The sequence below is a fragment of the Lithobates pipiens genome, unplaced genomic scaffold (genome assembly GCF_037356315.1).
Source record: "Lithobates pipiens isolate NorthernLeopardFrog02 unplaced genomic scaffold, aLitPip1_a1.2 Scaffold_23, whole genome shotgun sequence".
NCBI lineage: Eukaryota > Metazoa > Chordata > Amphibia > Anura > Ranidae > Lithobates > Lithobates pipiens.
Window position 1 is genome coordinate 65,317,214 of NW_027507785.1, and position 13,052 is coordinate 65,330,265.

The 13,052-nt window shown below is 43.8% G+C and overlaps 1 protein-coding gene across 1 annotated transcript; it reads left to right on the forward strand.

Moving 5' to 3' along the window:
- Positions 1–1,186: 1,186 nt before the first annotated feature.
- On the forward strand, positions 1,187–12,772 carry LOC143927119 (uncharacterized). The gene is made up of 5 exons (XM_077451073.1): positions 1,187–1,420; positions 2,681–2,721; positions 6,535–6,659; positions 8,754–8,881; positions 12,688–12,772. Exons 2-5 carry the CDS (start codon positions 2,712–2,714, stop codon positions 12,770–12,772), a joined length of 348 nt encoding a protein of 115 aa, XP_077307199.1. The 5' UTR covers positions 1,187–1,420; positions 2,681–2,711.
- Positions 12,773–13,052: the final 280 nt, after the last annotated feature.

The following is a 13,052-nucleotide window of genomic DNA, read 5'->3' on the forward strand; positions in this document are numbered from 1 at the left end:
TAAAACGCACTGGACTGCGTGTGCCCTTAGTGCGTTTTTGATGGATTTTGCATTATTTAATCTGCCCTACAACAAATTGGCCAAATAAAAAAATTAAAAAAGCATAAAAATTGCAAAAAACAAAAAGCATCAAAAACCGGTCAAAAGATGCGTATCCGAAAACATGGAAAGCACTGCAGAAAAAGCAAACTGCATGGAGCCTTAGGGTTAGAATATTAATGTTAACCCTTAAAAGTTGCATGAAAGTCGCTCCTGAATGTTATACAGTACAACAATATATATATTTTCATTAGCAGACCGATCCTCTGAAGAAAACCCTTGGTATATGGGTTGAAATGCGTCAGTCCAATCTTTCATACTGTCGACATTTCATTATTAATGTTGCTATGAAACTCCTGTCTGCAAGTGTATATTTGGTTTAGTTTTAATTTTCCTACTGGTGCTCATTTTTTAACCATCATGTTATGCCCTTTGGTACTACTAATAAACAATCCTTTTTTTTTTATATACAATATTGACACATTTTTTCACTTTGCTGCCTAAAAACCCCACTTTGGAGGAACTTTTCTCCCTTGTATACAGTGCAACAGTCGTCCATTATCCAAGTCGTATATAAGTCGCACCCATTCAAAGTCGCACACCAAAGTCCGCTCAACTTTGGAGTCGTACAAGTGTAAACAGAGCCTTAAAGCGGAACCACTCTGCATCTGAGCACCATAAACCAAAAACACAATTTATTTCATTTGAGAAATCACATTGATAGACACCCCTCTAGCATTTCTGGCCATTTTGAGTAAGGACAGACAGTTCATGTAGCATTTACTTCCTGGATTCCATCTACCCTTACCTCAGGCATGCAGGCAGGAGGGTGTGCCTAGCTGAGAAAATCCCTCCCCCCTCCTGAAGACTCCTGGGATGTGTATGACATCATTTTCCTATCTATTTACTAATGCGAGCAGCATGAGGATTACAAATAGTCAATGTTGATTGGAAGAGTGAAGTTCCGCTTTAACTCCTATGGAGTGTTCTGTCTTTCTATATACTTTGTAAAGTTACATTGTAACCGCCTGCTGAGACCTTTTGCAGCCAAGAGATTAGTTAACCATTTCTCTGCCAGGTGACAGGCTTTGCTGCCGATCTGATAATGACGAGTTTGTGTACAATGGATTCCTGAGTCCCCTCTGTGGGAGTCCCCGGACCTGCCCTGCCACTTGCCGGGCCTATTGTCCGCAGGATTTCTGTTTCCCATAGAAGCAGGCGGTCACATGATGCAAACAGTCCTCCGGAGAGCAAAGAGAGAGGAGAGAGAGGAGAGAGATTGAGTTACAGAGGAGAAGTTCATCTATTTCATCTCCTAAGAGGATCTCATCACCGCGTCTCTCCAGTAATCAGAGGATTCCCGGGGCTGGGAGGACGCAAGGTGAGTGCGCCCGCAACGTCCGACCGCGCGCAACACTTTTACGCTGCAGTGCGCTGAACGCACGCTACATTCATTCAGAACTTTTCAGTATTAGGGCCACATTGTACATTTTATAAATATTTGTTGGCTGACATTTTTTTTAAATTAATATATGAATCCCCATTTACATCAGGATCCCCATCAGAGTCCTCCCTTACATCAGGATCCCCGTCAGAGCCTTCCCTTACATCAGGATCCCCATCAGAGTCCTCCTTTGCATCAGGATTCCCATCAGAGTTCCCCCTTACATCAGGATTCCCATCAGATCCCCCCTTACATCAGGATCCCCATCAGAGTCCTCCCTTACATCAGGATCCCCATCAGAGTCCTCCCTTACATCAGGATCCCCATCAGAGTCCCCCCTTACATCAGGATCCCCATCAGAGTCTTCCCTTACATCAGGATCCCCACCAGAGTCCTCCCTTACATCAGGATCCCCATCAGAGTCCTCCCTTACATCAGGATCCCCATCAGAGCCCCCCCTTATAAAAGGCTCACCATCAGAGTCTCCCCCTACATCACCCCCCCCCCCCATATCAGGGTCCCCATCACAGTTCACGTTTCCCATCAGAGCCCCTCATATCAGGGTTCCCACCAGAGCCCCCCCTTACATTGAAGTCCCACCCCACCCCCCTTATTTCAGGGTTCCCATCAAAGTTTTCCCTTACATCAGGGTTCCCACCAGAGTTAGCCCTTATATCACCCCATCAGAGTCCTCTTTACATCAGGCTCCCCATCAGAGTCGTCCTTAAATTATAATCCCCATCAGAACCCTCCAACATCATGGTCCCCATCAGAGTCCCTTTTACATCATGGTCCCCTTCAGAGTCCCGTTTACATTGCGGTCCCCATCAGAATGCCCCTTACATGAGGAGGTCCCCATTAGAGTCCCTCTTTAAATCATGGTCCCCAATAGAATACCCCCTATATTAAAATCCCCATTAAAATCCCCCTTATATCATGATCCCCGTCAGAGTCCCCTTTACATCGGGTTGAAGCAGAGACTGACCCGAGTCCTCAATCAATGTACATAGAGGAGATGGCATGGATCCTGGCCATTGGTTGGGTACAATTTTGGGCTCCACCTATAACTAAAATCTCCCTTTTGGGAAGACGATCGTCCATTTTCCTGAAATGTTTGGCTTGGGGTTTTAAACATCAACATGATACAGAAGTGGCTTATATATAACAGTAGAAGTAGAAATGTTTCTGTCATTGCAGGTCATCCTCTGACCCCCGGCAAGGCCAAAGAATGAGCCTGAGTAAGTAGACAAGCTCTGAATCCCTCCATTGTGCAGTCCGCTGTATTCCTAAAGGTATAACTAAAGGCAAAAACTTTTTCTTTAGCTTTGGATACATTGGAAAGGGACCCTTTATTGCTCTCTGTGCCCCCCGTTAAGAGGATTCATCCTCTTTATTTGTCCTGGAGACTGTTATCAAAAGTCAAAGAAAATCACAAATTTTGGGTTGTCATCGGAACAGAAATAGAGGGAAATCTTCCAATGGGGACGCGAGTTCTGGATTCCTGCACTTTGGAGAGATTTCCTTTCACTTCCTGTTGTGTCTATGGGAAAGGAAGTGAAGGGAAATCTTCCAAATCGGGACACAGATGGCCGAATACACAGATGGCCGAATAACTGACAGGGTTTATAACCCTCCTTTACTCTATCAAAAAAAAAAAAAGTTTTTCCTATAGTTCTACCTTAACAATGATTTGCTACCGTTTGGTCTGTTAAATATACCATTAAAAGTGTTTAATAAGTGCAAAATATGAATTGATCCTGCCAGAAATCTGGTGAGTTTGAGACTTCCTGTGCACTCTTCTGCAGTGAACCCTGAGCAGTATTATCAGCCCTGCCCAGTTCACTCGGTGGACTGCAGAACCCCCCCCCCCCCCCCATTTTAGGATGATGCGGAGATGGGGTGGTGTTCTGTAGTTTAAATAAGAAGCAAGTACATGCAGTACAGTAAGTGAGCGCTATCTCCCTAGGACAGGAAGTGTGTTACTGGGAGGATCACCAGGTGAAAATAAAGGGGAAAAAAATGCAATTGCAAAGCATTAAAAGTCATCATTGCCCATTGTAGGCTTGTAAAAATGACAAAAACCATATCTCACAGGCTAGGTTTAGATGTGTGTCCAAACCTGCTGCTCCTCTGAAAATCAATCCACATTTGGATCACTTTTCATAGACTACTGAGGTTTTGTGACTCACCACTTGCTTTAACACCATTTGTGCTGAATAAATGCCCAACAACTACGTGCATTGTATATGGGTGTTTGCAGCACTTCACAATTTGCTTGAATGGGTCGTGATCAGCAGGCTTCCCGGCCCGAATATTGTGTTTTGTTGGCTAGTTTTTGCTGCGGATGTGAAGCATCAATGACCACGGCCTGTAAACACCCCCATTCTCTGCCATTGCAGCTTAAGGGGGCTGTTGGGGGAGGGCACTAAAAACATGTCTCAACCATGCATTTTTAACCCCCCTTCATACTAGTGGTTGGGGGCCAATAAAACACTGCAGTTGGGCCACGCTTTTACAATACCCCCTCCCCCACCACCAATTGCTACCCCCTTTATTCAAGCAAACAGGGCTGCCCCGCAAGCACCCCACAAACATGTGCAATACATGCAGTTGCTGCGTGCTAGTGTAGTGTTGAAAGGGTTAAAGCAGGCAATGAAAAGGCGTTGTGAAGGAGAAACGATGGAAGGCGCGAAGATCTGACGCTTTGATCAAAAGATGTATACAGTTTATTCACATGAAAAATGATAAAAGCATATGCAAAGTATTTACGTATTCATAAAAGCAGGTTAACAACATATTCACATTAGAAACTTGTTTTTAAAAACAGGCATGTCCATACAAGGACAAGCATTCGAAAGGTGGGCTAACGCGTTTCGAGGATGTCCTCTGATGAAGAGCCCACCTTTCGAATGCTTGTCCTTGTATGGGCATGCCTGTTTTTAAAAACAAGTTTCTAATGTGAATATGTTGTTAACCTGCTTTTATGAATACGTAGATACTTTGCATATGCTTTTATCATTTTTTATGTGAATAAACTGTATACATCTTTTGATCAAAGCTTCAGATCACGCGCCTTCCATCTTTTCTTCTTCACCTGGCTCTTTTCGGACCACCCCTGATCAGTTTAGGCAGCAGAACACGCACGATCATTTGTTAAATTCACTGCCTTTGAAAGTACTACCACCCTATACCAGCAGCACCTTCACAAGCGCAGATGTAATTCATTATTTCTTTGTTCATATTTACTAGTGAAAAGGCGATACAACACCTCCTCACCATCTGTCAAATGCTCTCTGAAGAGAAATCCGAATGCCAATAATACTTCAGAGAGCAAAGCTAGAGTGAACAAGCCTTATGCTGCATACACACGATCAGACTTTCCGGCGGACCAGAGTCCGTTGGACAATTCGATCGCGTGTGGGCTCCAGCGGACTTTTTCTTCCCAAAAGTCCGGCGGACTTAGAAAAAAGACTGGCTTCAATTTTGTCCGCCGGACTCGGCTTTTAGCGGACAATCCGTTTGTCTGTGTTCTAGTCCGACGGACTAAAACCGACGCTAGGGCAGCTATTGGCTGCTGGCTATGAAATTCCTTATTCTACGTCATCACGTTCTAATCCGTCTGACTTTTGGAGTGATCGTGTGTGGCCAAATCCGTTTGTTTGAGAGTCTGGCGGACCTCAGCTGCGAAGTCCTTCGGATTGTCCGGTGGAAAGTCCGATCGTGTGTATGTGGCAGTAGACTGAATACTATATGTGAGCATCTAGAACAGTGTTTCTCAACCAGGGTTCTGCGGAGGTTATAGGTTATAAAAACCAAGGGTTCCACTTAAGGTTATAAAATACAAGGGTTCCATCTAAGGTTATAAAAACCAAAGGTTCCTCCTAAGGTTATAAAAACCAAGGGTTCCACCTAAGGTTATAAAAACCAAGGGTTCCTCATAAGGTTCTAAAAATCAAGGGTTCCTCCTAAGGTTCTAAAAATCAAGGGTTCCAACTTCCACCTAAGGTTATAAAAACCAAGGGTTCCTCTTAAGGTTATAAAAATCAAGGGTTCCAACTTCCACCTAAGGTTATAAAAACCAACGGGTTCCACCTAAGGTTATAAAAAACAAGGGTTCCTCCTAATGTTATAAAAACCAAGGGTTCCTCCTAAGGTTATAAAAATCAAGGGTTCCAACTTCCACCTAAGGTTATAAAAACCAACGGGTTCCACCTAAGGTTAAAAAAAACAAGGGTTCCTCCTAATGTTATAAAAGTCAAAGGTTCCTCATAAGGTTATTAAAACCAAGGGTTCCCCCTAAGGTTATAAAAACCAAGGGTTCCTCCTAAGGTTATAAAAATCAAGGGTTCCAACTTCCACCTAAGGTTATAAAAAACAAGGGTTCCTCCTAATGTTATAAAAACCAAGGATTCCTCCTAAGGTTATAAAAATCAAGGGTTCCAACTTCCACCTAAGATTATAAAAACCAACGGGTTCCACCTAAGGTTATAAAAAACAAGGGTTCCTCCTAATGTTATAAAAACCAAGGGTTCCTCCTAAGGTTATAAAAATCAAGGGTTCCAACTTCCACCTAAGGTTATAAAAACCAACGGGTTCCACCTAAGGTTATAAAAAACAAAGGTTCCCCCTAAGGTTATAAAAACCAAGAGATCCTCCTAAGGTTATAAAAACCAAGGGTTCCCCCTAAGGTTATAAAAACCAAGGGTTCCTCCTGAGGTTGCTAGGGGTTCCTTGAGCTTTGAGCAATAGTGGATTGATCTCCCACCTTTACTGATCACCAATGCAAGGGGGTAATTTTCCACTACTTCTAAACTAACCACTAATGTTAGTGTGGACACTAATTACTTATTCTTATATTTACAACTTTCTTTGATGTATTAATTATGCTAATGTATCATGAGCTGTAGACTTAATTCTGTTTAGCAGGGGTTCCCCGAGAAGTTGAAATTATTTCAAGAGTTCCTCGGGGTAATAAAGTTGAGAAAGGATGATCTAGAAGAAGGATGTCACTTATCAAAATCTTATCACATGGTCACCTTCTTTTTCTCCAGAAGGGGTGTCGTTGCCAAGTACACCGATCGTCACCTGGGGGGATTACTTCACTCCTAGAAGAAAATGTTCCATCACCCCCCTGTGTCTGCCCCCTGTGCCAGTGTCACATACCACCAGCATGGTAGTAAGTATGATGCCATTATTCTGTTATATGGAGCCTCCCTCCCATCAATGGAACCCCATCAGTGTAGAAAGGAAACTTTTTTTCATGGGAAACTCTAATGCATCATCTATGGTAAAGCCCATTGGGTGAAACATGTCAGGGGGTGTTTCTGGGGGCGGGACCATGTGCTGAAGCTTTTCGCCTGCATAAAGTTTTGCCCGTGAAAAATAACAACTGTGTGGCTTTTCTTTTTGATTATACTGGGAAATTATAATGGCTTTAACCAGATGCCGACCGCCCCTGTATGTGATTCTGCACTTCCGGGTGTGGGGCATGCGCCGCTGGTGACCCTCTCCCCCTGTGATTGGACACTGCGGCAGCCAATCGGCAGGTCCAGCGGACTCCATGTCCACCGAGACCTGGCAAACATTTGGGAGAGGTGCAAAACAGCAATCTGGTAAACAAACAAGGCAGATCGCCGTTCTGTCAGTAGGGAAGGTAGTGATCCTGTGTTTCTGCAAAGCAGGAACATGGATCTCTGCCTTCCCACAGCACAAGCACCTCCCACAGAGTAACAAAACATCACATTTAACCCTTTGATCCCCCCTGATGTTAACCCCTTCCTTGCAAATGTCATTAGTACAGTGACTATTGTTAATACTAATCGCTGTATTAGTGCCACTCGTCCCTAAAAAGTGTCAGTTAGTGTCCGATTTGTCTGCCACAATGTCGCAGTCCCACTATAACTGATCTCTGCCATTATTAGTAAAAAAATAAATAAAAAAAATAAAAATTTCATAAATATATCCCATAGTTTGTAGACGCTATAACTTTTGCTCAAACCAATCAATATTCACTTATTGTGATTTTTTTATTTTATTTTTTTACCAAAAACGTGTAGTAGAATACATATTGACCTAAAATGATGAAGAAATTAGATTTTTGTATTGAATATATTTTATAGCAGAAAACAAAAAATATAGATTTTTTTTTAAATTGTCAGTATTTTTTTTGTTTATAGCACAAAAAATAAAAACCAGAGAGGTGATCAAATACCATCAAAAGAAAGCTCTATTTGTGGGAAAGAAAGGACATACCATTTTATTTGTGTACAGTGTTGCACGACGGCGCAATTGTCAGTTAAAATAGCGCAGTGCCGTATCACAAAAAATGGCCTGGTCATGAAGGGGGATAAACCTTCCAGAGCTGAAGCGGTTAAAGTGGTTGTAAAGGCAGAAGGTTTTTTACCTTAATGCATTCTATGCATTAAGGCAAAAAACCTTTTGTGTGCAGCAGCCCCTCTCAGCCCTCCTAATACTTAACTGAGCCACATCTCTCTCCAGCGATGTCCATGAGTGTCTTAGCCATCTGGGACTCTCCTCCTGATTGGCTGAGCCATTGGCTCCCACGGCTGTCAATCAAAGTCAGTTAGCCAATCAGAAGAGAGAGGGGGCCGGGCGGGGCCGGGTCGGACACAGGGGGCTGCGACTCTGCTGGGGTGCCCCCATAGCAAACTGCTGGCTGTGGGGGCACTTAACAGGAAGGAGGAGCCAGGAGCACAGAAGAGGGACCCAAGAAGAGGAGGATCTGGGTTGCTCTGCCTCTGTGCAAAACCAATTGCACAGAGGAGGTAAGTATAACATGTTTTTTTTTTTTTAAACAAGACTTTACAATCACTTTAATCTAACATTGACACCGGCAGCAGATCACATGGATGCCCTGTGATTGCAATGCAGTGCGGAAAATGCACAGGATTCACTGCGTTTTCCACAACACATAAGTGTGAACCAGGGCTCAATGGAGAAACTAAGGCAAAAGATTTTGCCACAATTTGCATTTTTTAACTCACCAACAACAAATTGGCCAAAAAAAACGCATAAAAAATGAAAAACCCAAAACACATCAAAAACGTGCAAAGATGCGTCATGAAACGCATGCGCAAAAACGCAAAAAGCACTGCAGAAACTGATCAAAAGCAGACTCCATAGGTGTGAACCAGGCCTAAGCCTACCGTATGTCGCTTGTAATTGTTCTTTATATGTTCAGGCCTGATGTTTTATTTCACTATTACGTGATGTAAAATACTTTTACTTGGATGTGTTTGTTTTGCTCCAGTTCCCTCCTCGTGTCAACCCCCTCCATCCCCCGGGAGTGAAGAGGAGGACGGTGAGCCTGGAGACCGTGCCCACCCACCAGCACAATCACCAGAGGGTCATCTGCATGCAGCAAAGAGAATATAGCCGGTGAGTAACTAGCAAGAAATCACCATAGCAACAGCATTATAGATACCTGGGGGAACTCATAGCTGGCCTCACATATGATTAGGTCTGTGTTGTCCATTGCAACCTATCAGACTAGGGTTGCCATCAATGTTTATCAAATTGAAGGCTATTGGGTGGCGTAGAAAAGTTGACAGATTAGAGGAGGGCTAATGGTGGCCGAACCGTATTTATTGGGTTGAAGGACATTGACTTCTGCACTCAAAGATGACCTCACCCTCTCCTTGGCATCGCAAGGGTGCGCAGGGGTGTCCTCTCTTCACATCAGAGCTCCTGCTTTCATATCTGAAGTCCTCTCTTCACATCTTTCACCACTACTGCATGAACGTTAGATGCCTGTGCCCTGGTAACCAAGGAAGCTAGGCCAGTGGTTCTCAACCAAGGGGCACACAAGTCACTGGAGAACCAAGGTTTACTGCATTAGGCATCAGGATACACCTGCATCTTGGCAACCAATGGTGTTAGGCAGATAATGTGGATAATGACAGAACTCTGGACGGCCGCAGGAAGCTAGGCCAGTGGTTCTCAACCAAGGGGCACACAAGTCACTGAAGAACTAAGGTTTACTACACTGGGCATCAGGATGCACCTTGGCAACCAATGGTGTTAGGCAGATAATGGGGATATTAACGGCTGCACTCCAATGCTAAAACGATGCTTTATTCAAATAATGTTTAGGACACAGCAAATAACATCACAGCGAAAGATGCTAACAGCTGACGCGTTTCGCACTAAGGCTAGTGCTTACTTATAGCTGGTTAACATGGTGGCAGACAACAAATAAATATATATATATTCTGACGCTTTTGCATGGGCGGCCGTGTGCATATTAATGCTTTTGATTCTTTCGATTGTACACACGTTTATGTACTTCATTGTTCACACCTTTCAATCACTTTTTCACAGTTTATGTTTGCATGGTTATTTAACCATACTTATACTTACAATCTCATAATTTCATTTCGTTTTTACAATTCAGCATTTATTATGACCACGTACACATTTTTTCACATACATTTATATTGAGGCATATCCATTCACATCCAATGATTTGGGTTTTGCACACTACTTGTCACTTCATATAAATAATTTTCTTTGTAATTTTTTATTAATTCTTTTTTTTTTTACACAGCTATTATATATGTGTCCTCCTCGATCCATCCCTGTTGGGATGTGGCCAAAGGTTTTGCTTTTGTGTTTGCAATGCACTGTAGTTCACATTGGACTTACACTGAGCGCTTTCATCGTCTTGTATAAAGATTAAGGCCCCTTTCACACATGCGGATGATATGTCCGTATTTCATCCATCCGTTTGCGGATGAAATACGGACATCCATTCCTCCCTATGGGATAGCGGGTGTCTGCGGATGAGCATCCGCAGACACCCGCTATTGTCCGCCTCCGCAAATGTCCGATTCTGCAGACGGAGGAAAATCCTATTTTTCTGTCCGTCTGCAGAGCGGATCGGATGAACACGGACACACGGTCCGTGCTCGTCCGATCCCCATAGAGGAGAGCGGAGAGCTGACAGGGCGGTCCCCGCACAGTGTGCGGAGACCGCCCTGTCCGCAGCCGGCTCAGCGGGGACAACGGAGCGATCCCCGTTGAGCGAGCGGATCATCACGGGGCGGATCATTACTGATCCGCCCCGTGTGAAAGGGGCCTAAGAGGTTCAGGTGGACAGGCACCAGGTGATGTCTCTTTTGTTTGATTGATTCATCGCCTGGCCCTACCCACTGTCATATTGCAACGCTCTATATATTTATTTGTTGTCTGCCACCATGTTAACCAGCTATGAGTAAGCACTAGCCTTAGTGCTAAACGCGTCAGCTGTTAGCATCTTTCACTGTGATGTCATTTGCTGTGTCCTAAACATTATTTGAATAAAGCATCGTTTTAGCATCGGAGTGCGGCCGTCCAGAGTTCTGTCATTATCCACATTATCTGCATGCTGTGGCTCGCACCCGGATCCCTTCACCTGGAGCAATGATCTCTGAGTTCTCAGGACCTGCCTTTGAGCGGTGGTGTATATCTCAATGGTGTTAGGCAGCAGGAGTCATCTGGATATTAGACTTGCAACCAATACAGGGCAACCTGTGTCCTGTATTGAATCAATACAGGCTTGAGGCTCAGTTTCAAGCTTGAGCGGAATTCCGTCGGAAAAACCATCAAAGTTTTTTCCGACGGAAAATCCGCTGGTGTGTACAGGGCATAACAAATTAGTACGAAAATATATTCCTTATGAACCTGATCGCACATGTCTACTGCAGAGGATTTCCTGGGTCCAGCAGTTCGGTGTGCACTAGAGCAGTGGTCATCATCAACCCTGTCCTCAGAGCCCACTAACAGGCCAGGTTTTATGTATTACCTTGGGGAGATGCAGACTAGAATACTGCAATCACTGAGCAGCAAATGATATCCAGGGCCGTCTTTAATATTGATTGGACCCTGGGCAAAACTTTTCTTGGGGGCCCCCCCATGCAGTTTAGCTCTCCACCTCCTCTGAGACATACAATAATTAGCAGTTAGACTCAAAATTAGTTTACTGAATCAGATCAGGCAACTATTGTAATTGGTTGCCAGAGGTTAGTGTATCATTTCCACTGGTTGCTAGAGGTTACAGCACACATTATGGCTCATTAATTAGTTGCTAGCGGTTACAGCACATGAATTCTGCTTGTTGATTGGTTGCTAGAGATTACTGTGGATATGACCTCAAGGGGGCATGATATACAAATGAATGTCGGTAATTTACATGTAAACACATTTCTGCAGGTGAGTCATCTGTACACAACAATAGGGCAGAGCTGGGCAGCATTAGTAGCAGCATTTCACACTGAGATCTCAGGACACAGCACAGGACTAAAACCTCAAAGGACGAGGGAATTTAAACCAGGATAGTTGGCAAGTATGAGGTAGCTGCTTTGGGCCCCACAACAATGACAGGGCCCAGGGCAGCTGCCCCTTTTGCCCTGCCTTAAAGACGGCCCTGGCTGTTACAGTGGATGTAGCGTGCCTCCTGCACAGCATACACCTGAATCTACCCCCCCCTCATTACTGGTGTTGTGTAGTTCATTTGTGCAACACAGGCATCTGTGTTAGCGGGCCCTGAGGACAGGGTTGATGACCACTGCACTCAAGGGTTCTATGCAGATAACTCTTTCTCATCCAGATGAAGCAAAATGCTATTACATGTTTGATGTCCAGATCACACCGCATAGACCAGTGATGGTGAACCTTGACACCCCAGATGTTTTGGAACTACATTTCCCATGATGCTCATGAACTCTGCAGTGTAGTTGAGCATTATGGGAAATGTAGTTCCAAAACATCTGGAGTGCCAAGGTTCACCATCACTGGCATAGACAGTAGTTTGATCAATGTATCAACTGCTGCAGAGAAAATATAAAAGTTATGGGGGGGCAAATCTACATCCAACTTTCTCTCATCCAAATTAAACAGGCTGTATGGAAGTTATATGCACCACATTGGACACAGCAGCCTCCAGGTGGGTCTTATGGAAGACTGAGCGTCCTATAGATTGGAAGTGTGCCTGCTGCAGTGTCCTTCAATGTGAATTCAGAGGAACAAGGTGGAGGAGGGGGAGGGGTAATAGTATAGTTTTTCACAAAGCACCATAAGTAGAAGCAGATGGGACAAAAAAGGCTGGAGTTTTAAATAAGTGTAAAAACTCCTGTTACATTTTCCACTCGGGCTTTAAAGGGAAGACAATTCAGCACCATCATATAACAAATTCTTTATTTTCCCAGGTTCCACACGGGCTGGAGGCGGCCATTTTATGGCACAGCACTAGAAAAAGAGGAATACAGGCAAGTAATATTTAGCTTTTCATAATAAGACTTTTCTGACCTTCTCCTCATTTTCGGAATATCCTTCCATTTTCCATTTGGCACTCTTTAACCCGGGAACATTTAAAAACGTCACTTTTAATTTTAAAGTGTAACTCCACTTTTGTTGATAAAAACATTCCCCTCTGGATGATCTCTGTACATTTCAGGGATTTTAACAAACTTTGTTGCAGATTCCAACCTTTTGTTATTCTGAAGAAATCTCTGTGCGTGTGTCTGTGCCCCTGTGCTTAGTGAGTCTAATGGGAGTGGTTTCATAATTATCA

Excerpts from the sequence above, each read along its gene's own strand:
- LOC143927119 (XM_077451073.1), top strand. Across the intron at positions 6,660-8,753 it reads CACATACCACCAGCATGGTA|TTCCCTCCTCGTGTCAACCC; the intron begins GTAAGTATGATG and ends GTTTTGCTCCAG. Across the intron at positions 8,882-12,687 it reads CAGCAAAGAGAATATAGCCG|GTTCCACACGGGCTGGAGGC; the intron begins GTGAGTAACTAG and ends TTATTTTCCCAG.